The 25,502-nt window shown below is 40.9% G+C and overlaps 1 protein-coding gene across 2 annotated transcripts in view; it reads right to left on the reverse strand.

The window, feature by feature from the left end:
• Window positions 1–536: 536 nt before the first annotated feature.
• Window positions 537–25,502, reverse strand: part of cntnap2a (contactin associated protein 2a) — a 307,312-nt gene continuing 282,346 nt past the window's right edge. For both annotated transcript variants that reach the window (XM_058623391.1, XM_058623402.1), the window contains 6 exons: window positions 22,851–23,084; window positions 21,816–21,949; window positions 15,279–15,372; window positions 3,604–3,888; window positions 886–957; window positions 537–774 (listed from right to left, as the gene is read on the reverse strand). In XM_058623391.1, coding sequence (XP_058479374.1) covers window positions 575–774; window positions 886–957; window positions 3,604–3,888; window positions 15,279–15,372; window positions 21,816–21,949; window positions 22,851–23,084 — 1,019 coding nt within the window. In that variant the 3' untranslated portion in view covers window positions 537–574. The remainder of the gene's footprint in view (window positions 775–885; window positions 958–3,603; window positions 3,889–15,278; window positions 15,373–21,815; window positions 21,950–22,850; window positions 23,085–25,502) is intronic.

Consider the following 25,502-nt stretch of genomic DNA (forward strand, 5'->3'; position numbering starts at 1 on the left):
AAATTTGGCATCGATGTTCAACTCTCATTACCGTAATACTTGTGACAGATATGAGGACTGGTGCAACTGAGCCTGATAAATTAAAAAAAAATGTTGATCTGGCATGTTGATCTGTGATCGGAGAGCTTTCGGTAAAAAATTAAATTAAGAAACACAACAGAGCCTGGCAATAAATCTGTGCTATCACATGACCCAGTAAGTATAATTATTTGTCATATACAGTATTCAAAAATGTTTTCCAAGCACAATACAAAGAAGGACAAGCCGGTTAGTATATACATGTAGAGTCTCTTTTAGCTGTGCCCCGCTGAATAACGCCTGTCTTCTCTCTCAAATACTCTGGATATATAAAAAAAACCCAAAATAAAACAAAAACAACTAAAAAAAAAAAAGATTCCTGTACACGTCTTTTCCCCCACATCTCTGCCTCCTATGGGAGATCACTGTTCTGCTGATTGACCGTTCCTCCATCTCCCCCCCGGCGATTGGTCACTGAATAATACCTCCTCCATTTTTTTGTGTGGCAACTGTCGCTTAAATCGCTTTTCCCCTAAAAGTCCAGTCGGAGGGGCCGTTAGATGAACCACTCCTTTTTTGATTCGTCGATGGTCTCTGGGTTGTCGGTGCCAATGATGGCCGTGTCCGCCGACTCCCCGGCGGACTCGCCACTGCCCTTGGCCTCGTTGGTGTGGTAGGTGCCTTTGTGGCGGAACATGTAGCGGATCAGGAACACCAGAGTACATAAGATGGTGAAGATTACCACCGCAATGATCCCTGCGGAGGAGAAAGGCACCGTCTCAGTTAACTATCACGTTCTACAAGCAACGAACAGACGTGCTGGTTACCGATTTGCAAATGTGAAGAGACACTTTTAGAACCGCGTACCTCCGATGATGGCCGAGTCCCTGTTGACTCCATCAGGAATCACCCTCTCCTCATTGAAGGGGAACTCTCCATCTGAACACAGAGAGACAGAAACAGATAATCAAAGTGCACATTTAAACACAGGTATTCAGAATTCAGAAAGTTTTAACTTGTTTGGTTCTGCTAGAACAGCAACACTAGAGCAATTAGCACAATACAAAAATCTGATAAATGAGCAAAATCTATATTTAAAGGTCAGGAAAAATAAACCAACAGAGCCCTTTGGTCATTTTCATTCAGATTCCATGTATGAGTTAAACTATAGTATCAAATGTTTCTTTTTTTTTTAAACACAGAAGCAAGAACAGAACACAGAATAGTGTATTTCTGGTATATGTAAAGTCTTGCAGCATTATTTTAAGTATTTCTTGAAAAAAAATCCATGACATGTTTTGACACAGCTGCTTCTTTTGCCTGTCTTCTATAGTTCTCTGGCAGCACTAATCATCTAATTGCTTGGATTCTGTCTAAATGTAAAAGAAGAAGAAGAGGGTGACTAACTGAAGAGAGAGATAACACACATACATCAGTGTAAATATGTCTAATTCCACTGAATGTACTTCTGCTGTCTATTGTTTTCCCTGACAGACATGTGGAACCTTTTGTTTTTACTTGTACTGTACGTTTCCCTGTTGACCGTTTTTGAGCAGTAGCTTATTTATTTATTTATTTATTTATGTGTATTATTAAGTTTTCTTGTCACATGTTAACTTATATTTTAAGTTTATAAAGCTCCATGTGTATCTGACTGGTGTTTTTTGTCTGTTTTATGCACTTTCTGTCAGGTATGTTTTACGCTCTGTTGTCACGTCGCCCTCTCTGCTGTGATATGCCGGAGAAGAGGAGCTCCACATATGACCGACAGATGTTTTTTTTTTTTTGTTTATTTGTTTTTCTTGCACTTTCTGTCAGAATTAAATGGAAACTGTCTCCAAAAGAGTTTGTAGTCAGGCCCTGGCTTTTACTTAACACAACACAGACTGAGGGATGCCACTGGGTTACACAGTTTCCATTCGCTTTGCCAATCTGTCATCTTGCTGGATTTGCCAGGGAGAGAAAATACCACTCTACAGAGAAGACACATTGTCTAATGGTAAGATTTAACTTTGGTAATACGATCTTATCTTATCTCTATCTGTTGCAATATTTTTATTTATTTATTTAGCTCTTTTGGCTTCTTTCCTCTCTAGGGGTCGCTACAGTGGATGATCCGCATATTTGATTTGACAGAGATTTTACGCCGCTTGCCCTTCCTGATGCAACCATCCCATTTATCCTGGCTTGAGACCCTTGACCTGGCGGGGACTTGCACTAGCAACCCTACTGTTAGCAGCCAAGTTCCTTTCCTGCTAAGCTGTGGGCTAGTTTATGCATTTGCTATGCAAACAATTTTGATGGTGGACAGAAATATTGACAATAATAGCACACACTATACTTCACTTGCATCTTTCAGGAGAAAGATGATGTTGCTGAGATCTCGACCTGAAAAGTTCTTTGTGAGTAATAAAAAAAAAAAAAACCAGACAACTTGCATATATATATGTACACCCACGAAGAAGTGATTCACCCTGAAGGGAGAGTGTCAGCCATTTCTGCTGCTGACTGCACAGTTCTCCAGAGAAGAGAAAGAGAGCGACTGCATAAGAAGAAAGGAGGAGGCTCAGAAGGGAAACTGCAGGGGAAATAGAGGGCAAGTAATTGAGGCCAGAAGTGCAACGAGACTCATTACAGCCCGTCAGCTGCCAGGATGTGCATGGATATAACGCCGAGAGTTCACCACAAATGACACAAGGCCAGAAAACGAGGACGGTAACACAAAACAGAGAAAAGACAAGACACTGATCATTTTTAAATGACGACAAAGGAAATTATGAAGCGGAATAAATATTGATCCTTTCTATGAAGGGATGTGGGAGAGCTGACGGTGTGTTTGGACCTGGAGTCTCGATCGGTAGCATGGATCGATCTCAGAGATGTCAACATTCCCCAAGGCGCAGTTGACACTGAGGCTGGGGAAAACAGCCCAACGTAGAATAACGACATGCGGTAATAACAGAATTGCTGCGAGGCCTAACGTCAAACACAAGTGTAAAGGTGCTGAAGTCTGTACCTGTGTGTGTATGTATGTGTTCAGACATGAGCACAGAAGCATGTATGTTTAAGCCTTGGGGGAGGTCTGCGCTCTCTGACCCGAGTGACCCTGTTTCCATACTTGTGCAAAGTACCCGGGGGTTATCTAAGGATCAGATATAGTCAGTCTGTCAGATGTGTATGTATATGTATATATACGTATATATATCCTACAAAAATAACTTTGGTCAGAGATGATATTTTATACACAAAAATCTAGAACAATATCCCTGAACAAATCAGAGCAGTTTCTTCCGTCTCACACTTCAAAACACTCACATAAACACTCCAGTGAAAAATGATGTCTGTCATTGAGGTGAGGGGCCATCTTGCTCTTCTTCTTTGCAGCTGTCTGTGTATATAGTTTGTTTGCTTTATTCTTGTCAATTTGTCAGCGTGGGTTGTAATACTTATGTCTACTTAGATGATAAATGCTGCGGAACAGGGACCTGCTGTAAATCATTTTGTAGCTGCACCAGTTACTTTTCCTGTATAATTCACTCACTATTACTAGTGATCTTAGGAGGGATTGTTTCGGTAATGTCTCACCTGTGTTGTCCAGACGCCAGGGATCCGTTGCAGCAGACATTGGTGGGATGGTGAGCGGCGAGGCCCCACAGTTGGACTCGACGAGTTTGCCTTGGTGAGACACCGGCGACGCGACTGCGGGTCGTCTGTCGGACTGTGCGGCTGTCGGTGCGGCCTGAGACTGTGACGCTGTTCTCAGTGCGGACTTGAGGGGGGCGATGCCGTTGAACTGCACCCGTGACAAACACCCAACAAAGCCCGGAGTGTTGTAATGATCGATGAGGACCGGGTCTAGACTGCCAGTTTCTGTATGGAGACAAAAGCGAGAGTCGTTTGTTTTAAAGAGCCTTTTGATGTCAACTGATGTTCCCAGTATGTCATTTCTGCATCGTGGTCTCTCATTAAAAAATAACAAGACAGAGTTTGATGATACTGAGCAGCAGCATTGGATCATGGGAATTGTTGTCTTTTCTTGTTTGGTTCCCATGTGTGTTTGTACTTCAGCGGGAGAGCTTCGCACCGCAAATGGCAATGATCCATTTGAGACAAATACACCCAATGAATAGAAACACGGATCTCCATTGATCTTTTTTTGTTACTCAACAACATATAACATTGGTTTGGAGACGTTTTATTGGAGAAATAAAACATTTTATATCTCTTTAAGAGGAACCATGGCCATAAATTCAAAAATGAGAAAAGGTAGAGACAACAGAGATGTGAAACCTGAGAAGTCAAACGTGTGAAAAAGAGGCTGTTTTTCAGAATGTTTAAAGTCTCATGAGCACACACACACACACTCTTACACCAGCTTTACACTCAAAGTATTGGCAGGCACAGTTTTTGCTGATACACGCAAACAGTAAACTGATGTAAACCTCTTATCTTTAAAGCACACATTGAGTGAAGCTTGGCTTCTATTACCTTATTGCCTTCTATTCTTGTATCGGCAACCTTCTCATCTTTGATTGATTATGGTGACGTCCTGTATACAAGTGCTTCAGCCAAAATGTCTCCAGTCTTTGGATTCTGTCTATCGCTGTTCCTTGCGTTCCGTAACTGGTTGCAGTCGCCTCACACACCAGTGTGGACTACATCTTATATCTGGCTGGCCTTTGTTGAGTGGACGCAGACATATGCATTGGCTGACTCTGATTTATGAGGCTCTTCTTGGTTTAGTTCCCTCCAATTTATGCGTCTTTCTGCAAAGAACTACAAGCCACTATTGCCTTACGCTCCAGTGACATCTTTCAGTTGACCGCTCCACATGTTCGGACTGACCTGGGGGAAAGGAGCACTCAGTTTTGCTGCCCCCTCTGCTAGGAATACTCTGAACTCAAAATGACAAAAGTAATTTCATTTGAAGCTTTATCGCTCCATCTGAACTGACAGACAACAGGAATCCGTGTCTTGTATTTGTGATATTTATTAAGACGTGTGCTACGCCAGGTCACCCCAGTAAATGAGCTCTTTCACCTGGTTAAATAAAGGTTCAACAAAATAAATGAAAAAAGACGTCTAAAGCTCCCAGTGAAATATGACTCTGTGTAAATGAGTTGAGAGCATGAACGACAATGATAAGTAGGAGAAGAGACCGAGAGGAACATGCGGTGACACCGACCTCTGATGTCAAATTCAGAAAATGAATAATGAAGTAACATCTTCACCTCCCTCGTCATCGCTCTCTCTCCCTCCCTCTCTTCATGCTCCTATTCATTAGATAATTAAATATCACAGGGATTGTGTTTCAGTCGGTTTTCTGTGTGGTTTTAACACAGACACAGAAACTATATAAGGTTTCTATGACAGTGTGGAGAATTTAAACGTTACCATGTGTTTAATCAGAATGTGATCCTCATTTTTCTCTTTCAAGATTTGGTCATGGTTGTGCTTTTTCCCCAGAGTGACCAATATGGCAATATGTCCCTTAGTTTTTTTCCAATACTTCTTTTGTTTGTGTACTGCTTTGCCCTTTGTTGTCCACTTGACAGAAAAAATAAATCCTCACTTGTTCCCTTGACAACTGCTGTAAAAAGGCAGGTAGGCAAAATACCTGATGTCCACTTTTTTTTGCCAAAGCCATCTAGAGAGATCCAGGTGTACCCGTGTGTTCAAAGGCAGCAATTTCCTGCACTTTTATCCGTCTCTCTGCTTCGATGGCAGTGACAGTGAAGACATGAGAGAGGAGAAAGGACAGGTAGCAAAAATAATCTCTGAAAGAAAACAAACCCCACATACAATTCAAAGACAGAACTCATGAATAAAACAAACATGAAGTCTGCCTGTGTGTGTATGTGTGTGTGCGTGTGTGCGAGACACAGTCTTGGTTTTTGAATTTCTCACATGCATGGCTGCTCTGCTGCTGGACCACTGTACCACACCCTGAACAAACTGTTTGGACGAATCTGCAGCAAAATATGGCGAAAGGTGGAGCGACTGGAGCGCTGCTCTGCGAGTAAATATGTGGGTTTGGGCTTTAGTTTAATGAATCGTGTTATGTCAGATGATGGGGATCTGAGTATCTGGACATGGCTGATAATTTAATTCCCCCCGTCTTTATTCCATTTTGTTGGGTCAAATACAAGTGTGTGCATGTTTGTGTTTGTACACTATTGATTGTGCTGCCAGGAATAGAGCTCACTCTTCGTCATCTGACCATAGCCTCCTACAGAAACGACACTGCGCTGTATATATTGTATACGTGTGTGTGTGTGTGTGTGTGTGTGTTATAAGTTCTCACACCGCTTCAAATGCACGAGATTCGAGACGCAGTGCACGTGCTGCTTTGTGGTGAAGCTTGAATGCGGCTTACTTGTAGGGAACAAGAAGAACCTCACACCTCAGTCACATCACACCTGGAAAATGATGTGGATTGTGTGTATCTGAATCTGCATATGTGTGTTTGTACAGCAGGTGCAGGCACAAAGATGAGAAGGAGAAAAAAAAACAACAGAACAGTGAGCAGAATACTGATAAGAGTGTTATGAAAACAGAATATGACTACAAGTGCTCTCTCTGCTGTGTCTGAACTCATACTGATCACTGCAGAGATCTGCGTGTGAATACTAATGAGGCTCTTCCTCGGGAGAACAACACGCTGCTTTGCATACAATGCCGGCGCGGAGTGCACAGCAGACAAAACCTCCCTTGTTGTTTGATTTTTTTTTCGGTGCCAGTGATATCTCAGTGGACCGTTCGTCGGATCAGTGGCAGCCATCAGATCAAACGAGAGCCAGCCATAAGGCTAAAATTAGACAGCACTTAAATCAATAGTGAGGTGGATGCTACTGTATATCTTTCCACAAATCTCAGAAGGGCATTCTGTCCTGCGAAGGACTTTATATTGATATTTCATCATATAATTTACTGTCGTGACATGTGGCTGTGACAGGCTAATGTTTCTGAAAGCTATAGGTTTGGCCACAGGCCGTGGAATCCACATGTCTAACTTTTGTAGACGTGGTTCTGTCCTATTGATAAAGGCTAGGATGTGTCAAATGTGCATGTTTATAAAACGTTCATAAAAGATTTAACTTGGTCTGTATTTGACCATATGTATTTGTATTATTTTTTTTACATACTAAGCATGAACAGTTTGTTACAGATACGTTATTGTGTAACTTTTTAATGCAGTGGCCAGACTTAAAAAGGATTAATCTGTGGGCATGTTCAAAGGATTGTCTTGTACCTGCTCTACATTCCCTTAAAACATGCAGCTTATGAACCGCTAGCTTTTCAAGACAAAGCTGTGTGATTAGGCAAAGAAGATGGGATTAGAATGCTCTAAATGAATATACGTATTAGTACAGTAGTAATCTTCAAATTGAATGACAATAATCAATCATGAGTTGTGTTGTCAATGGAATATGATTGAGTAGTGCAATAAAAAGTAGTCATTTACTCACTAGCATGACTTGCCTTTGTATTTGTCGAGATGTCGATAAAGTTTCTTTCATCCTGACATTACGTGACTTTTCTCCTTTTAAATTTAACTCTTCTTGTGTCCAGACACAGCGACTTGAGAATTGTAGGTGACTTACGCTCACCTCTGCAGGGGCATCTGATTTATCAGTATCAGCAAATTGAACGCTTCTCTGTATGCTCACTAAGCAAGTAAAGTAGGACCCTTACAAAATTCACTTTGTGTCAAAGCAGGTGGATATGTGTCGTGCTTGCACTTTTCTTTTAAAGCAGTGTTCACTGAAGCTGGCCACTGCATGAGAAAGCCCATGACTCCATTTAAAATAACACAAGTAAAGTAACACTCACAATAATCACTCACGTAATATCAACAGGGCAGTAGGCCGTCAATGATAAAATGCCTCACTGGTTTTAATGGCGCCGTATCATTTAGCATCAGATGCAGTGGGCGCAATCTCATGATTGCTTTCCCTATATGACAAAATCAGATCTAAGAGCCCCGTAAACCTTTGCAGTGTTGTTCATATTTAGCTTTTAGCACGCACTGCATTACATTATTCGTATGCGCCTTACAGGAACTAATGCGTATAATAAAATGCAATAAAATACAAGCACACCACCGCCGCAAACAGGGGCCCCATTTAATTTCAAGAGTCCGTTTAACACTTCTGTGATGCTCACTCAACAAAAACTGACTATCATAAGACCCATGAGGTGACAAAACTATGCATATCGTTGCTCACAATGCAGATTAGGGCCACCCACAGTGCAATAACAAGTAATATCACCCCGTAAAAGACATGGATCTGATATGAGTGAATGAATAGTGCTGAATCAGAGCTAATGAATGTTAGGTATTTTTACTGAAATGATCGAATTGTGTGTATACGACCGCTGAGGTGATGAACTGATGCTAAAAGTGGGCTAATCTGTGCTGTACCAATGCCCATGGTAGAAGTGCACTTAGTACACACTAAGGTTTATAATCCCTTCTTTATTGGCAGTGGTTTCCTGAATGTAAATACACACAAACCAACATACTTATGATTAGAGCACAGCAGGGACAAAGACTGAAATACCATTGGGGACCATTCACACCATGAATCATTCACAAGGTGATGCAGCGCACACAAAACGGAGGATTGCATGAAGGGTAGAAAAAAGTTTCACTTACAAACGGATAAAATATGGGGAGAGAAGAGGAGAAGGGTGTGAATGTCTCTTCCAAAGAGGAGAGAGACATGAGAGGAGGACGAGGAGGAGGTAAGTGTCTCTGGAGTACATATGTGTGCGTGGGTGCATCTGGGTGGAAAAAATATGGGGGGAAAACAATGGGGGTGACAATAAGGGGGCTCAGATGGAAGGGTGGGTTAGAGGAGATCAAACACTGTTGCCATGGGAACAAATGGAAGCTGGTGTCGGGGTGAGAGAAAAAGGGGGGAGGGTGTTAATGAAAGTATAATGCATTTCTGACACATTAAAAGAATGTTAATGTGAATCCACTTACCACACCCTCTGTATCACACAACTAAACATGCATGTGCCCCCACACGCACGTTGCTTATGGGTGAATTTACTTTGTGTCATTTATTTAGTTAAACAAAAAATGACTTACTAGTTTTCTCTGAAAAATATTTGGCCTTCACAATTTTGTCTATAATCACATTCACAACAAATTAAAAATATAGCAAAGAACCGATTGACCCCAACTTTTTCTGATTTGTTTTTTTTTTTAACCTCAAAACCATAACATACAAGGTTGAACTGCCATAAAAAAACAATATGAATTGTGAATGTATGTAATTAGAAAAATCACAACGACAGATACAAATGAAGAGGTGGAGACGGAAAGACACGACCATGTGGGCGAGACGTGAGATGGGAGTTTAAGTTTAAGACGTGGAGACAATAATACACCTGTGGTTGCGACACCCTCGTCATACTGAGTGCAACACATGCACACACATCACTGCTGCCTCAAGCTGGACGGTAACATGAAGAGGGAAGGTTCTAATGTTCAGGTGCAAAATTCAATTTACAAAAAGACATTTGTCATATACACAAGAAGACACATGTACACAAACACAGACGAGACACACACACACACACACCTGCGTTTACCTAGTTTGCGACAGTTGGTGAGTCAAACCAGCGTCCTCTCCTCTCCCTCGTTCTTCCTCTGCTACGTGAATCTCCTGCCAACCACATTGGCGAGCATCTCTCTACCTCTCCCCCCCTCCTCTCTTTCTCTCTCCCTCTCTCTGCAGTGCAGTCCCACCCCCACAGCAGCTGGAGAAAACCAGGAACCCAGATCTACACCGGGCATGGATCAGGACTCAGCACTCTAACAAGGCAGTGAAGGTGGTATGATGTCATCCTAATACAAGCAACACAGGTACATTTGACTCTGCCGTTCAAAAGGCTCAAGGTGATGCACAGTGCTGCGGCACATACGTGAGAAAGAAAAGCCCATCTGTGTTATCAGCCTCAGCTAACATCAGGGTCGATCATTCTTTGATCAGAGACAGGGTGTCTGGAGAAAAGACTGGCATTAAACCAGCGGCAGTCTGGAGAGAAGGAAATTGATTAAACTTTATCATGATAAGCGGTGTCAGCAGTAATGTACCTATATAATGTATATAGGTACAGTATACATGATTTTCTGTAGGATAGCTGCCCACATGAAATGACGTATTAATGCAGTGTTTCAAGGAAACACTTCCTCAGCATAGTGGCCTTTGGTCAAATGTAGGTTACAGCCCAAGGAGGAAATTATTGCTTTTTGGTGGTGATCCAAAAAAGAATTCAGGAATAAAACAATTGCTAGATTGACATGGGGCATAATTGACACTGTAGGAAACTGAGTGACCTTGGGGCTGGGAGTGCTTCCTCTAATTTTGAAATGGAATAATCTCTTTCCTTTGTAATGTAAATTGAGGCATACTTTTACTCTTAAAAAAACAGGTCTTGTTTGCCAAGAAAACAGCATAATAAAAGCAAGGACCAATCTAAACATGAATGGTGTCGTTGCAAGGCTCCATAAATTATGAATATTTTTCTAGTTGACTGCGACTGGCAGCACTGGCGTTAGTAAAACAGGTGTTTTGCTTGAAGAAGGTCACAGGAAACCGAAGTTCATGCTCAAAAAACAAAACTAAATATGGTTTTATTAACCAAAAATGCAACATAAGGTAAAGCCAAGGTCCAAGGCAAATAACAGATAAAAAAGTTTAAAGAAATTCAAAATACTACTTGACAAAGCCTCTCAGCAAACTGACAGTCTCTTTACCCCACCCGATTGTCCAGGTACTTATACCCCTCCTACCTCCACCTTAATTGGACTGGACCATTGTTAACGCTGTTTACAATAGACTAAAAATAAAAGAAATTGAGAACAAAAAAGGACAAAATATTGTAGAAATAAAAAGCCAAAAACACAAAAATGTGTCTAGGTGTGTTTAAGGGTTAAGGGCCAATGTTTATTCTGTATAATGACAAAGTTTAAGGCAAAAAAGTTGTCTCAGTTTTAACTCTTCACTGTGGCTTTGACTTAAGGCACTCCTTTTTCTTCTAATGACGTTATGCTATTATGTTAATCAGCTATCCCCAATCTGTCAAGGCTTTCAGATAGTGAGAGACACTGCAGCATCCAGTTGGCCTTGTAGAAGTGAAAAGCTCTAATCTTTTTAATGCGGTTTGCATGTTACCAATTTCCATCATCCATTCCTAGGAAGAAACCACATTCAATGACACAGACAACTTTAAAGTTGCTACATAGCAAAAAATGAAGCTTCATCATGTCATGCCATACCCTGGTGAAAATAACAACTTGCTATTTTCGAGGGTCAGTGTTCAAAGTAAATTAAAGACTTAATTTAAACCAGAGAAACCTGGTCAAGGCACTGACATTCAATCAGGAGTTGGTCCCTGGGCTCTGCTCATTGGCAGCCCACTATTCCTAGTTATAGAAAGGTTCCCAGTCGAGGATTGGTTAAATGCAGAGGACGAATTTCCCCACAGGGATTAATAAAGTTACCGTTAACCTTAAGACCTGCGATTGTTAGAGAAAAAAAAAGGCAATTTCACCTTGAAACATCAGGGATTCATCGCCCGTGTGAAATAATTGGCAAAACCCCACAAAGAGCGATGTGGTTAATGAGTGCCAAGAAAACAACAAATTAAAAGCATCACCGCAAGATCAAGGGAGAAATCGGAATCTAAGAGTGCTACTGATGTAAATGTGCCTCACTAACAGCCCTTGGCGGCTACAATCATCCATTCCTGATGGCACTTTTAGAGTCACTATTTCTACCACTCTCTGTCTCTGCCTGTGGCTCTGAACCTGTTCCCTTAGCCAGTCACATAAAGTCAAGACACACACACACATGCTCAGACAGATTTGTAGCAGTGAGGACTGGGTTGGGAGTGTGCCTGCTGCTCCGTCTGATGAATGACTCATCGAGTCCATCTATTTCGCTGGGATGCAGAGACACAGGGAGGACAGACCCATGCGCAATACAGCCAGCCAACCTACCTACACACTTGAATGAATCCCTGCATGCATGCATGCATACATACATGCATACATGCATGCATACGTGCACAGTTACTTTCACAAGCACTAACACATTAAGCATAAGGCTATAGCAGTCACAGCAGTCACATACTGCTGAATCACCCCTGCGGGCTTCAGGATCAATACAATCCAGCACAGTTACCCTCAGCAGCTAACAGTGTAAATATAATGACCAGGAATCTGAAATATCAACACTGACAGCTTGTTATGACCGGGCCCTAACAACAAATACGTTGAAAACTGAACATAGAAACATAGAATTTCACTCCCAAAAAGTAAACGGACCATCATTCAACATTGTCTTATTAAAAGTTTGACATTAGAATTACTGGCCTTTGTTACAACAGCCCTAAATTAACCCTTTAACACATGACATGTTTTCACAAGCGCACTTTGCATTACCGTAATTATGTGGCAGTTTGTGCTATCAGAAAAAGCCAATGTGTGGTTATTATGGTAATGTCACTCGCGAATTTGCGAATCAGTGTCTTTGTCACCAGAGAGGAGAGTTGGAAAAACGCATGTACATACAGTAGTTTCCATTTTTTGGCTTGTTTTTGGACTCTGAGACAAAAACTCAAACAAATGTTACTTTAAATACAGTATGTGTTATAATGTTCAAATTTCAAATTTAGCACGCAAAATCTGTTTTTTCTAAATAAAACTTTTTGTTTTTCACTATATTTTAACATGCAGTAAATTGTAAACAATTACCAGACATTGAATGTTATTCTGGAAAAATGCGCAAAACCACTTAGTTACAGGACATTTTCTGGCCCTTTAATGGTTAAAATAAGCAAAAAATTCCAAATGGACATTTTGAGGCTTAGGTGTTAAAGGGTTAACAGCATTGGTAATGATCGCAATCATTTTTTATGTTTCTGTAATGGTTAATACACCAGGATGTAGAAGCTCTTTAACAGAAATTATATTTTTAATGCTAAAATATAATTGTTATTGTTATCCATGAACGCATTAATTGATTGTTTTACAAGCACATCATTATTTCTTGATTAAGATGTCAAATTATAGTTGTTTATTTGCATTACTGAACAGAAAAATTGAATGTGATGCTTGATTAATTTCTGGCTTCTCAGAGAAGAAGCCCAGTGAGCTGACTCAAAGTTGGGTATAAAAAGGTGAATTCAGTTCACATAAGTGTTTGAAAGATTTCAAAAACATTCATGTTTTCTCATTTTTATGACGGATGGACTAATACATTTGTTAATCACCGTATATAAACAACATTATTCATCATTAGTAAATCTGGTAGTGGGAAATATTTCCTATTTTTTTTTTGTCTCTTTGTGAGAATTCTTGGTGGTTTTCTTGTGCTTTTGTCATCATTCATCATTATCGACCACTCGACATCTGACCCTGGTAGTTTCGGGCATCAGGGGCAGGCAATCACCCAAACGCTCTCCTGGTATCACCAGACTGGGAGGTGATAGAGGAGATGTCGCCCTGGATTGTCTATCTTTGTGTGTGTGTGTGTGTGCTGTAGCAAACAGAGAGTCTCTGTCTCTTAGAAATAGAGAATCTGATAGCTCAGCTGTTTGACAGTCTCTGTAGTCCCAACACAGAAATGGAGCAGATCTAATGGGACGTGCAAAGCATATGCCTGCTTTTGTTATCATTCCTTTGATTCTCTGGTTCTCCCTGTGATTACAAAGTATTTTGTTTCCTCTTTCAAAGCATGTCGTCTTTCTCTGTCTATGCGATGTTTACTGCATACAGTGACGTTGACAATGAGAGGATGGTTGGTACTGTTTTTGGTATGTGAGGGACTTTGTCCCGCGTGTCCTCAAAGCATCTGTGCTGTGTTAGTCGGGCCAAGATGGATGGCTGTGTTTTGTGCACGTTCACACGCTCATATTTATGTGTGTGTGTGCGCGTGTGTGTTCCCACAGGGTCTCACTATGTGTGTAGCAGTCGATATAGTGCGACTGATATGTGAAGTCAGCCATTACTTCAACCTCACTGACTTTCATAGCATTGAGGTAGAGGACAAAAGAGAGGAGAGGAGAAGAAGAAGGAAGAATAGCATTAACAGAAGAGAGCAAGCTGCAAAAAAATAAATACAATCTTCCTTGAGAGGTCAAATTTGGATAATCTAAATCTAAAGTAAGCCATAAACCATAGCTACATCTGTTAAGGGTCACATACTGATAATTAGGGCCATTACTGTAAACTATTTAGATGACACTTTGGCAAATGATGTGATGATTTGACCATTTTTGACATGTGAAAGGACAATTATGCACAAGATTACTCTAAGAACTATGTATGAAGTGTCTGACTACTTGAAAAATAAACTGAAATCACATTCATTAAAAGGAAAATCTGACACTATTCATGACAGAGGGACTGTTTGGTCTTACCGTTATGTAATTGAGTCAAGAACTATGGGAATAATAGAGAATTTAGTGATAAAGTTTACATCTTAACATAGTATTTGTTTGATTTCATCACCTCATCAGCCCCAAATGTGCATGGACACTCACACACTGAAGCCAGAGAATAGAGATCAATGTTTCTGCAGGCCAATGGCATCCTCTAGTGGACTTAAGGTGTAATCGCAGCTTCCTTATAAAGGAGTAGTTGAGGACAGTGGGGTGGGGGATGAACCATGAGTATTTCTTTGAGTGCAACCAACTTAAAAAAAAAAGCATCTCCTTGTATAATTTCCCATTTCTGCTGATGCATTAATGTTAATTTAGGAAGGAGGCTATTGTAGAGGAGACTGAAGAGGAGGTTGTTTTTTTCTAAAAGGGTTCATCTCTGCACAAATTAACAGCAAAATCTCTCTCCATCTTCTACAAACTCCATGCAGAAAAGCCCTTGTTCTGACTGGGTCTTGAACCCGGGTCTTCTTGCTGTAAAGTGAAGAGTGCTAACCACGACACTAATTGTGTGGCTCCACAGCACAAACCCAATGATCAAAAATGATAACAAACAGCTGAACAACTGACTTATTCATGTAAAAGACAGCTGTGAGTGCATGTATGTGGAGCTCCTATATGAATACATAAAAAAAACAAAAATAAACCAAACTACATATTTTACTTCACTGAAGGTCAATTTTATGGGACGGTAATACCATCCCTCAAACTTTCACAACCTGACAAGGAGCTCTTAAACAGGGTCAGAGACAAACTATGAGGTAAATACACAAAAAAAAAAGATTACACACACTTACCATGGACTTTGCCCAAGAACAGTGTCTTAACCAGGTTGAACTGCGTGTCTGAGGCATCTGGGAGTGTGTAGCTGACCGGAGGGTAATGATCCAACTGAAACAATGAGGGAGGGGGAAGAGATAATTTGTGAGAATCTGGATTCCAAGACAGTCTGTGTGGAAAGGCACTGATAACAGCATTCTTTTACGCAGCTCAGGCTACATCATCAGCACATTTAGGAGAGTCCACAAGATAATGAAGAAGCTTCTCATTGCAGTCTGAGAGTGTACACAGCATCATCAAAAACACAATGGCTCCCTCTTGTGGTACTAAAAACAAATGACCACTGGGTTAATGAACCCTCTCGTTATTACTCCTACGAATCATGATTCATGAAAAAAATAATTAACATACATGTTCATCGTCGTTACATGAAAACTTCATATTGAGTGAAATCCAACCAAATTATATAGAAGAAAGTCCTACATATGGAACTTCTCTACAAGCTGAAAGAAAATCTCTCATTTGCGTAGCTCTTAAATCTGCTTGTCAGCTGGTTATAAAAGGGAAAAGTAATCTTCTGTAATGACCCGGCAAACAAACAGCTCTCCGCCGCCGCTGTACGAGATGATTGATCGCACATTAATTAACAACATAGCATTTCTCAGGTGTGCAGTGAGTTCAAAAGCCTTTCCTGAGGATTTGAAAGTGAGGTGAGTCTCGGCGGAGCCCGCGGGGAGCATGGATGCAGATGGAAGTAGGGAATACATGAGTTTAATATCCCTGCAACATAATTATCTTGTTATTGCCGTTTCGCTGAAGTTTCTAATTAGCCTGAAGGGTTCAGCCGGTGCAGTTGACAAGAATAATTCCAACGCCACAAATTGGTTTGCGAGTGTTCCAAGAAATGTAAGGTCTTTTGTTCCAACCTTTGCTCTCAGGAGCACTTTATCTTAGCGTACAACAGGCCACACAATGCACGCCTACGACCACCCGAGTCAGAGAAAGAGCGCAGGATTGAAAGCAGTGACTTTCGTTGCTGGGAGTTTTACTAGAAACTTGTTCCACTGATGTGCTGAACGGCTGTCGTGGCCTGTTAGCTGGGAGCTGAGCTCGACTGTCACTAAAGGATTGAAATTTATGTGTGTGTACTTTTGAATTGAATCAGTAGATTCCTCCCAAACCAAAATTCTCTATCTCCTACCCCTGCAGACTATTTTCTCCTTCTCCCTTCACTGCACACACACACACACAATGTATCCTAATTTGATTTGTTCCAAAAGCCAGGTCTCAGTGGAGCATGGTGTGGGTTTTGTTTTCCACAGTGACTGCAGGGCGGGATAATGGGGCACAATTAAATTGCGCTCAGCTTATTTACTTTTATCTGAGAAAACAAATTGGTTGCACAGCCACTGAGGGCGGTCAGAGTCCCGAAACTCCACAAAAAAAAACCGTCCACAGAGGAAGACAACCACAGAAGGAAACCTTGTTTTGGTAAACTTTGTCAATTACAAGTGCAATTTACTAGGATTTCTTCCCTTTAGACCAAACCATTTATGTAACACAATTTTCTCCTCCGAACGCTGTTGCTGCCTCTCAGGTTACAAAAGCTTAGAATCAGGGATCAGGCAAAAACCCCCAAAATGAACAATGGGAAAAATCTATTTCCTGGCCCAAAAAAAGAATCTAATTGAACCAGTGTGTTGTATATATTCAAACTGATTTACAGTACAATGAGCAGTTTTCATTTCCGTGTGACTTTTGTTTGTGGTATACGAGTAAAGAGCAAATAATTGCTCATTTCTGTTCACTTAAATAAAGTGAAATTTCCAACTTGTCGCACCAGCCGGAGAAGAGAGAAGATGTTTAATGCCTTAAGACGCTCTTTTCTCTAAGCCCTCACAGTGAATGAGAAGTTGAGAGAAAGCAAACGCCACAGAAAGAAGAGGAACTTATTTTGATGCTGCACCCTTAATGCCTAAATGTACATTTCTGCAGTAAGCCCCTGGATTATAAAGCATTTAAATGCTTCAAAGCAACTTCTGTAATCATATTCCGCAGGTCTACTATTTGATCTGGAGTCATCTGCCCTTGATTTCGTTTAACTCTCCAAACCATTTGATCTTCTTATTTTGTTCTCCATCTCTCTCCTGCCCTCTTTTCTCCCAGATTCCAATTACCTCCGGTGCCTACTTGTCTTCTCACTTGTTCTCTGCCCCGTCTTTTAAACTAAATAGTCGCTTGTCTAAATTGCCTTCAAGATTTGCAGCGAGACCTCTGCAGCCTCAGGTAAACACTCAACTCCCCCTGCATTTTTTTTTTTTTTCCTCCCTGGAAATTGAATTTGATCCACTGGCAGGCCCACCAGCATAAGTGACTTTTATTGGTTCTGACTCATATCTCTGCCCCTCACTCAAATGAGTGCAGCTGCAACACAGTCTCTGATGAGCACGGAACCAAAAATAATAATGGGATGGTTAAATTACAAAATGTTGATGGCACGCTATTAAAAAAATTGCATTTTAGGCTTCAGTGAATAACGCAAGGGCAGCACTCTGACTCGGCAGTGACTCACAGGTTCGACTCTGAGGGGAGTTTGCATCATCTAGGTCTAGGTCACGGGTAATTGGAGATTCCACATTGCCTTCAGGTGTGGATGAGACCGTGAATGGTTGTTTGTCTCTGTTTGGCGACTCGTATACTACCTTGTCCCCCAGAATTGGCTCTATCACCCTCCTGATTAAGCAGTGAAGATAAGGGATGGTTGATACTTTTCAAAACCAGATTAAAATTAAGAACACCCAAGCCCACCATAATTGGAATTGAACATTGAAAAATCAATTATTTAAGCATCAAATTTGACTTAATTTAGGTAACTTTTTACACATCCAACATATTGAGAATGATTAATTCAGAGTGGTACGTGTTTAAAACCCTTTGCATTACCGTGGTTACACGGCAAAATCCAATGGTTTCTGAAAGCTGAGAAGTTGCATGTCAAAGCCAACATTTGCTCATTACGGGAATTTCCCTCATGCTGTTTCAGGAAGCCAGAGAATAAGAGAGTGTTGGGAAAAAAAAGGCAATTTTTGGCCCGTTTTTGTGAAACAAAGACTCAAAATTCAAATTTAATATGCAGAATCTGTTGTTCATGTACAAAAAAACCATCAACTTCCATATTTTAAACTGTTAATACACTCTTTTAACATGCAGTAAATTGTTAGTAACTGCCAGATATTCAAAGTTATTCTGGAAAATCGTCAAAATCTAATTTTTCTGCCACTTTCATGGTTAAAATAAGCCGGACATTTTGAGGCGGGAGATGAATTGACTTAATTTGGCTCTGTTTTACATCTCCACTTGTTCTGCGGGGGAAATCTGGCTTCTCAATGTCTTTTCTTGTGTTTATTTAGTTTTGCTATGGTTAAGTAAACGCCTGCCTGTTTGGAGCAGAGATGGACAAAAACACACAAAAACTCACATGACAAAATCATCAATGTTCAATGAATCAGTATCTTCTGGCAGGAAGGCCATGAACACATGAAAACCCCTGTAGTTAATAAGAAGCTGAACTGTTGTGCTTGTGCAAGAAAATGCAGCTAAATGGATGACAGTCATACGAATGATGATGCATTTGTGCCTTTTAAGCTTTGATGTGCAACAACTACAGAGTCACTGACTGTCCACTAGGTGTCCCCTATTTCCTGGCCTGGTCCTATTGATTCTGTGTCTCTTGCTGTTGTAACAAGCAGAATTCATCCCGTTCCTCATATCTCATTAGCGTGAGTGCGAGTTCGGTCACGGTTGCCGGCTCAAAATAAATAAACTATTACCAGAAGCCCCTCAGGGGTGTGTGAGATGTTAAGATAGAGGGGAGGTATGGCGAGATGCAAGGGGAGAAGTGGAGTGGACAGCTTCATTTGAATAATGTTGATTTTGTAGTGTTGTAGTGTGAATCCTCCGCCGGGGCTTGACCTGACAAGATCTCACTTATGCAAACGTGTCCGTTAGTATGCATGTCTGTATCTGTTTACGTGTGAATGCTAAGTTCATGTTTGTACCATAAGTAGAACCCCGAGGCAGTGAGTGAACACGAAAAAAAAAGAAAAGTTTTATTTATCAAAAGTTATCTGCGTGTTACTTTCCGGCCCTGACCATAAACCTCTGCTGTTTCCTCCTGTTGTCTTTCATTATAGCTCCATCACTGATGCACGATGTTGTTGTTGTTTTTAAATCAAAATTCCCACAGCCACGCACACCGGCGTTCCTATTAAATCTTTTAACACTCTGAGATGTTTAACTGTTGCATCATTTAGAGACTAATAGATTTTAAGGATTGCTGTTTAGAGTGCAGCCCGGGCACAGGAGGAGTGGCAAACTGGGAATATACCCATTTCATTGTTAATAGCTCAATCACAGCCCGAACGCCGGGCCGAACATTGCTATCGTTAATCTCGATACAACGACGCTGCCGCAATCAAGAGTGTGCGCGCGCGTGTCAGAGAGTGATGAGCACAGAATCTTACAGTTCCTCCAATCACTTTCCGTGCCAGTAAAAAAGGGATGTGTTACGTGTAAGTGCTCCCACCGGTGTGATCAGCAGCTGCAGGAAGTGATTTGCTCAGAAAATGAGGATGATTTCCATCGAATGTTTCAGTTTAATTTTCTCGCTGTCAAAAATGTCTCACTCTCGTGCGTGAATGTGTGTGTAATGAGATTCCACTACAAACAAATGAGGTCATCGCTCCGTGGACATTTAGCGGAGGAAGAGCCAGAGACGGGCGTAGGAGGGCGGATAAAGACGTTTGGAGACGTGATAATTACTAATAACGTTTTATTGCACAGCGACGAGAGCGACAGTAAGGACTGTAATAATACCTCTGTAATTACTGAAGGAGAAGGTGATATTTACATCACACTGCCGCCACAATCACAGAGAAAACAACAATATTATATTGACCCTACTGTACTCTTTTCATTTATATTATTTGTGTTAATTGCATAAATTGAATCATAACATTTTAATTCTTCTACACACCCACTTTGTCCTAATGTAGAACTACAGTGATTGGATTCATTCATCCAACGGAAATTTATATTATTTCCTCCAGTTAAACGGCTGCTTCAACCATTTTTTTCCACTTCCCACACAAATGAAGAATAAACTTAAAATTATTACGATGTTGCTGTGTTTAACTCACATTATATTACAGAGTTGGATTAAATTTGACCAATTTATTTCACTTTTTCAGATCTGTTACTCGTAAAACTTGTGAAACAGTGAAGAGCAGCGTATAAGGCTTTTATTTTCTTTGAAGAAAGTGACTTTGATGTCGACTTTTTGTCAATTTTATTCACTATTTTCAATCCCAACTTCCTCTGTTGTTGTAGGAATGAGACGTGTATCCCAGATCCACTGTCTAATGATCAAATAACAAATGTGGCCCTTTAAATGTGACTGAATCTAGTCAATTTATAATTTTTTTTGTCCTCAGTGAAGGCGTTGCTAAGCCACCATTTTCTCTCTTGAGACAGAGACGGGTCAAAAATGTGTCTTCCCACAGCGGGAGTTTGTTTTCATGGGTGGAAAAATGTCGTCCACAAGAAAAACCATGAATAAAATAACAGAGCAGATAAGATCAGACTTCACTGATGACTGCAGGGAAATGAGGTCAGCATATAACATTACACTCCGTGGAGAAAACGCAGTCCGGAGTGTAATTAAACTGCCGGGATATTAGTGACAAGTTTATACAACATTATACAAATGAATCTCTTCACATAGTTCACCAGAGAAACGATGAGTCAGGGGTTTTCTGGTTAATATCATTCACACTTTTGGCAAAGTAGGGGCAGGTGGGCTGTCGGCGAGTGAATGTGTGATTGATTTACCTTGAACATAATATATGGTTTGCATTGTGCGAGGGGAACGCTGTGTATATACAGTAGGTGCATGAAAAGGAAAAAAAAATGACATTCAATTTATAAATTCTACAGGAGGTCATGCATCTTCTGCTGGACTGCTATTGTAGCAAGGCCCATCAATTTCCTCACAAATCATAACCTGCCCATGAAAATCTATTCCGACCTGGAAGCAACCAATTACAGCTTTTATAGGTGGCTTCCATTCAGCCTCCTTTGAAATTACAGTCTGCAGCCAAATCCGAGCATTTTACCTCCAAAACAAAGCTTGAGGTTTGACCGTATGGATCTGTGCTCAACGTAAAAGCACTCAAACGCAGAGACAAAACAAAAAATATACACACCTTTGCTCCGTCTCATGCACTTGTACAAACATACAGATCCATGCAGCCTCTCTTTTGATATACTTGGGCTGTCGACTGGAAGTGGATTAACAAGGGCAGAGGACAAGCTGTTTCATCACAGCAGAAGACAGAACAGGACATTGCACTCGCGCTCTGACTTATTGCGAACTCTACGAGCTGCAGCTAGATGGCAATTCCCTGCACTCTGTAGTTGTAAGTATATATATCTTGAAATTGAAATATGTGTTGGGAAGTGTTCAGCGTCTGTGTGTGTGTGTGTGTGCTCTGTACCTGGATAGTAATGCTCCTGTTGACCCGGGACATGTTAATGCTATGAGGCTGTCCATTGGCCAGGTTCCGCTGGTCCACATCGATAGCAAACGGCTCCCGCAGACCTCCGAGATTATACCGCACCTGCAACGAACCTGAAGACACACAACGTGAGTGGTTAGATGAGGCTGCTTGAAACGTCGTAAGATAAGATCGTCGGAGTCCACTCAAACATCACTAATGTATGAGACATTGGTTTGGATTATTCTAATATTAAGGTTTTCTATTAAAGTGAAACAAGAAGAGATGAGGAACTGTGGAGGAAAAACTGAGTGATTCGGAGAACCCACTGCTTGACAGGAGATTACTGTCTGAGGGCGCCGCATGAGCAGGACTGTCAGGAGAATCTTGCAGCAGCCTCAAGCAATGTGACTATTTTGCCGTGTGATTTCGGAGATTGTGCACATCAGTCGCTGGAACGCTAGATGGCACTGTCAAAGTTTTATGACTTCTGATTTATCGAAGCACTTTGCAGCCTGTGAGCTGCACAGTGGGAGGCTGCGGAATGAAAAAGGGGGTTTTGGAGTTTAGACAACTTTCCAAACTGTGCTGCAAGCGCACCCTTTAAAAAAAAACAGTACTTTGCAAGCACTAACAAGCAGGCATCTCACAAGTGTACAGCCACAAGCTGTGTGTGTGTCTCTTTAGGACCCATTCTGGTTTTAACACTGACCTTATGGGCACCAAAACCTGGTTCTAATGAGACAGAACCTAGGCTACAAGGTGGTGCAGTGGCTACCATTGTTGCCTCACAGCAATAATCAAGGTTTGAGTGTGCATGTGGGTTCTCTGTCATCCTCCCGCAGTCCAAAAACATGCAGAGAGGCTATTTGGACAATCTCTAAATTGACTGTAGGTGTGAATGTGAGAATGAATCAACGTTTGTCTCCTTTGGAGCTAACCCCGCCCATGAGTGTGTGGTTAAGTTTAGTCCTCAAGATCTAGGTCAAGGTTAGAGAGTTAGGGAAATAATTTAATAGAATGTGTGTGTCTTACCATTATGCCTCAACACCACGGCCAGATAGTCCTGTGTCTTGGAGCTGACGTACATCAGAATCGCAGGAGCACTGGATGTGCTGAAACTAAAAGCGACTTCCTCCTTGGTCAGATTGACGTCATGTGGCGTCAGCTGGTGCATCAGGATCTTCGTATCTCGACTGGCTCCTGCAACCGCTTCGGGCATGAAGTTGTACTTAATGAGCGTCCCGGCCTCAAAGAAGCCCCCAACATCTGAGTGAGATAAAAAAAAAGGATTTTAATAAACAAGGGAACATACACAAACACAACAGTGCTTCTAAGTTTGGTTCGAGCACTAACATGGGCGTTTGCAGAAGCTATGAAAGTCACAGGATATAGGCAGAGAAAGAAAGAAAGAAAGAAACACAGAGACGGACAGAAAGAAAGACAGACAGAAAAAAGACAGACAGCAGAGAGAGAGAGAGAAATAAAGAAATAAAGGAAAGAAAGACACAGAAAAAAGAGACAGACAGAAATAAAGGAAAGACAGACAGACTGACTGACTTCAGGAAAGTGTAGAGAAACTCTGAAATGCCAAGACACAACAGGGTATAGACGTATTATGCAGTCAAAGAGAAATAAGCACACACATAAATATGGCTGTGTTCAGGAAGTGTAGCAAAGCGAGTGTTAAATTGCTGCACTCTAAATGGTCTGAATGGTGAATGAAAAAAATATCGCTGTGCTCTGGCATCTGAAACCACACAATACATTGTTTACCAGTACATTAACAGACCTAATGGAATATTCCAGCCATTCCAGGGAGCTTATTGATTCGCGTAATCAAGTGTTGAGAAGAGGGAGGGACGTTATTTTTCTATACTTCTGTTATACTCCATGAGGTGTATATGTATGTGTGTGCGTGCGCACACACCGCAGCGTCTGCCTTTCAGCTACAGAGGAGATAAACAGACACAATGTGCGTGAAATTAAAGGGAATGGTTATAAGGAAGGCAGAGAGCCCAGGGTATTGTGTGTGTGTGTGTGTGAGAACAGCATGGAATCTGCCTCGACATGTTTGCCTTCCCGCCGTCACAGCAGTGAGAATGTATAGCTACACCCCTTACACTTGTAGAATACTAAGTGAACACATTTATGCATTTTTATTTTAATGCCTCACTTCACCAGTCCACTCCTACCAGACACAGCTGCAATAAATACTTCAAGCTACATTGCTTAAATCTAATAGAAGGCCTAATAGGAGAAAATGGGAGAGTTCTCTAACTGGTATTATTAGTGTATAGGCAAATCCTCGCCGCCATTCAGCTACAGCACAGTTTCATCCTGCGTTCTGCTGTGCGCTGATTGTAGTTTGAAACTTTGGACGTCTGGGCACAGACCTGGTGTAGTCAATTCTGTGCCGAAAGCTAGAGAAGCTTTCAAATATACTTTTATTTTAATATATATATATATATATATATATATATATATATATATAGATAATTCGACCGTTTAGTGTCTTTTGAGATTAATTATGCTGATTACTGTCTGAACCAGGCTGAAATTCTGCTCAACAAAGTGAATCAACAGGCAATGTGCTCTATTGAATTCCTTAAATTGGTTGCATAACAGAAGATGAAGATCTAACGAGCTTCAGTAAAGCCGATCGTAGATGGGACAGCACAAAAAGGTTAGCCTATGATCTCACATCTATATACTGCATATATATATATATATATATATATATACATATATATATACATACATATAGACTTAATTTATTCATCATATATAGCTCTCACACATATTCACATTCAAGCCGATGGTTTAAAGTTGCCAATCATTTATGAACTTGCGATTTGCAGAGATAAATAAAAGTCTCAAAAACAAGTTGAAATGACATTAACCCTTTTTAACGCCTAACACCCATACTTTGCCTAATTGAACCATAAAAGGACCAGAGAATGTCCTGTAACTAAGTGCCTTTGTCCATTTTTTTTCTCCCCCAGAATAACTTCCAATATCTGGCAGCTATTTACAATTTCCTGCATGTTAAAATCATGTAGTAACAATTTAAAATGAAGAAAAACAATGCAGGTGTACACGAACAACAGATTCTGCGCGTTAAATGTGAAATTGGAACAGTATGAAACCGAATTACAATAACAATTTTTTGAGTCTCAATGTGCAAAAACAGGCCATAAAATGGAGACTATGTACAGGTGTGCTTCCCACTCTGTCCTCTCTGGTGACACCGGGTGATTCGCCGGCTTCCTGAAACAGCACGAGTGAAATTACCACAATGATCAAACATCGACTTCGGTGTGCAACTTCTCAGCTTTCAGAAACCGTTGGAATTTTTCTGATCGCCCAAACCGTTGCCTAACTACGGTAATGCAAAGTGTGCTTGTGCCAACGTGTCGACAGTAATACGCGCTGTGTTACAGGGTTAACAGCATAAGATACTCTTTTAGCTATTTTGAACTGCATAATTTCAGTGATTATTCTCAAAGATATTGTTTTTGATGCACAGAAATGATTGCACTAATGTTATGAGGTCAACGTATCTTTCTGTGAACTTCCAAACATGAGTAAAAAGTTGAAAATCGACAAATGTCTAATGCATCTACAAGTTTAAACTTGTATAAAAAGCCTCGTTATTGACATCATCTGAACTTAAAAATATCAATA

This window comes from Solea solea, chromosome 1 (genome assembly GCF_958295425.1).
Source record: "Solea solea chromosome 1, fSolSol10.1, whole genome shotgun sequence".
NCBI lineage: Eukaryota > Metazoa > Chordata > Actinopteri > Pleuronectiformes > Soleidae > Solea > Solea solea.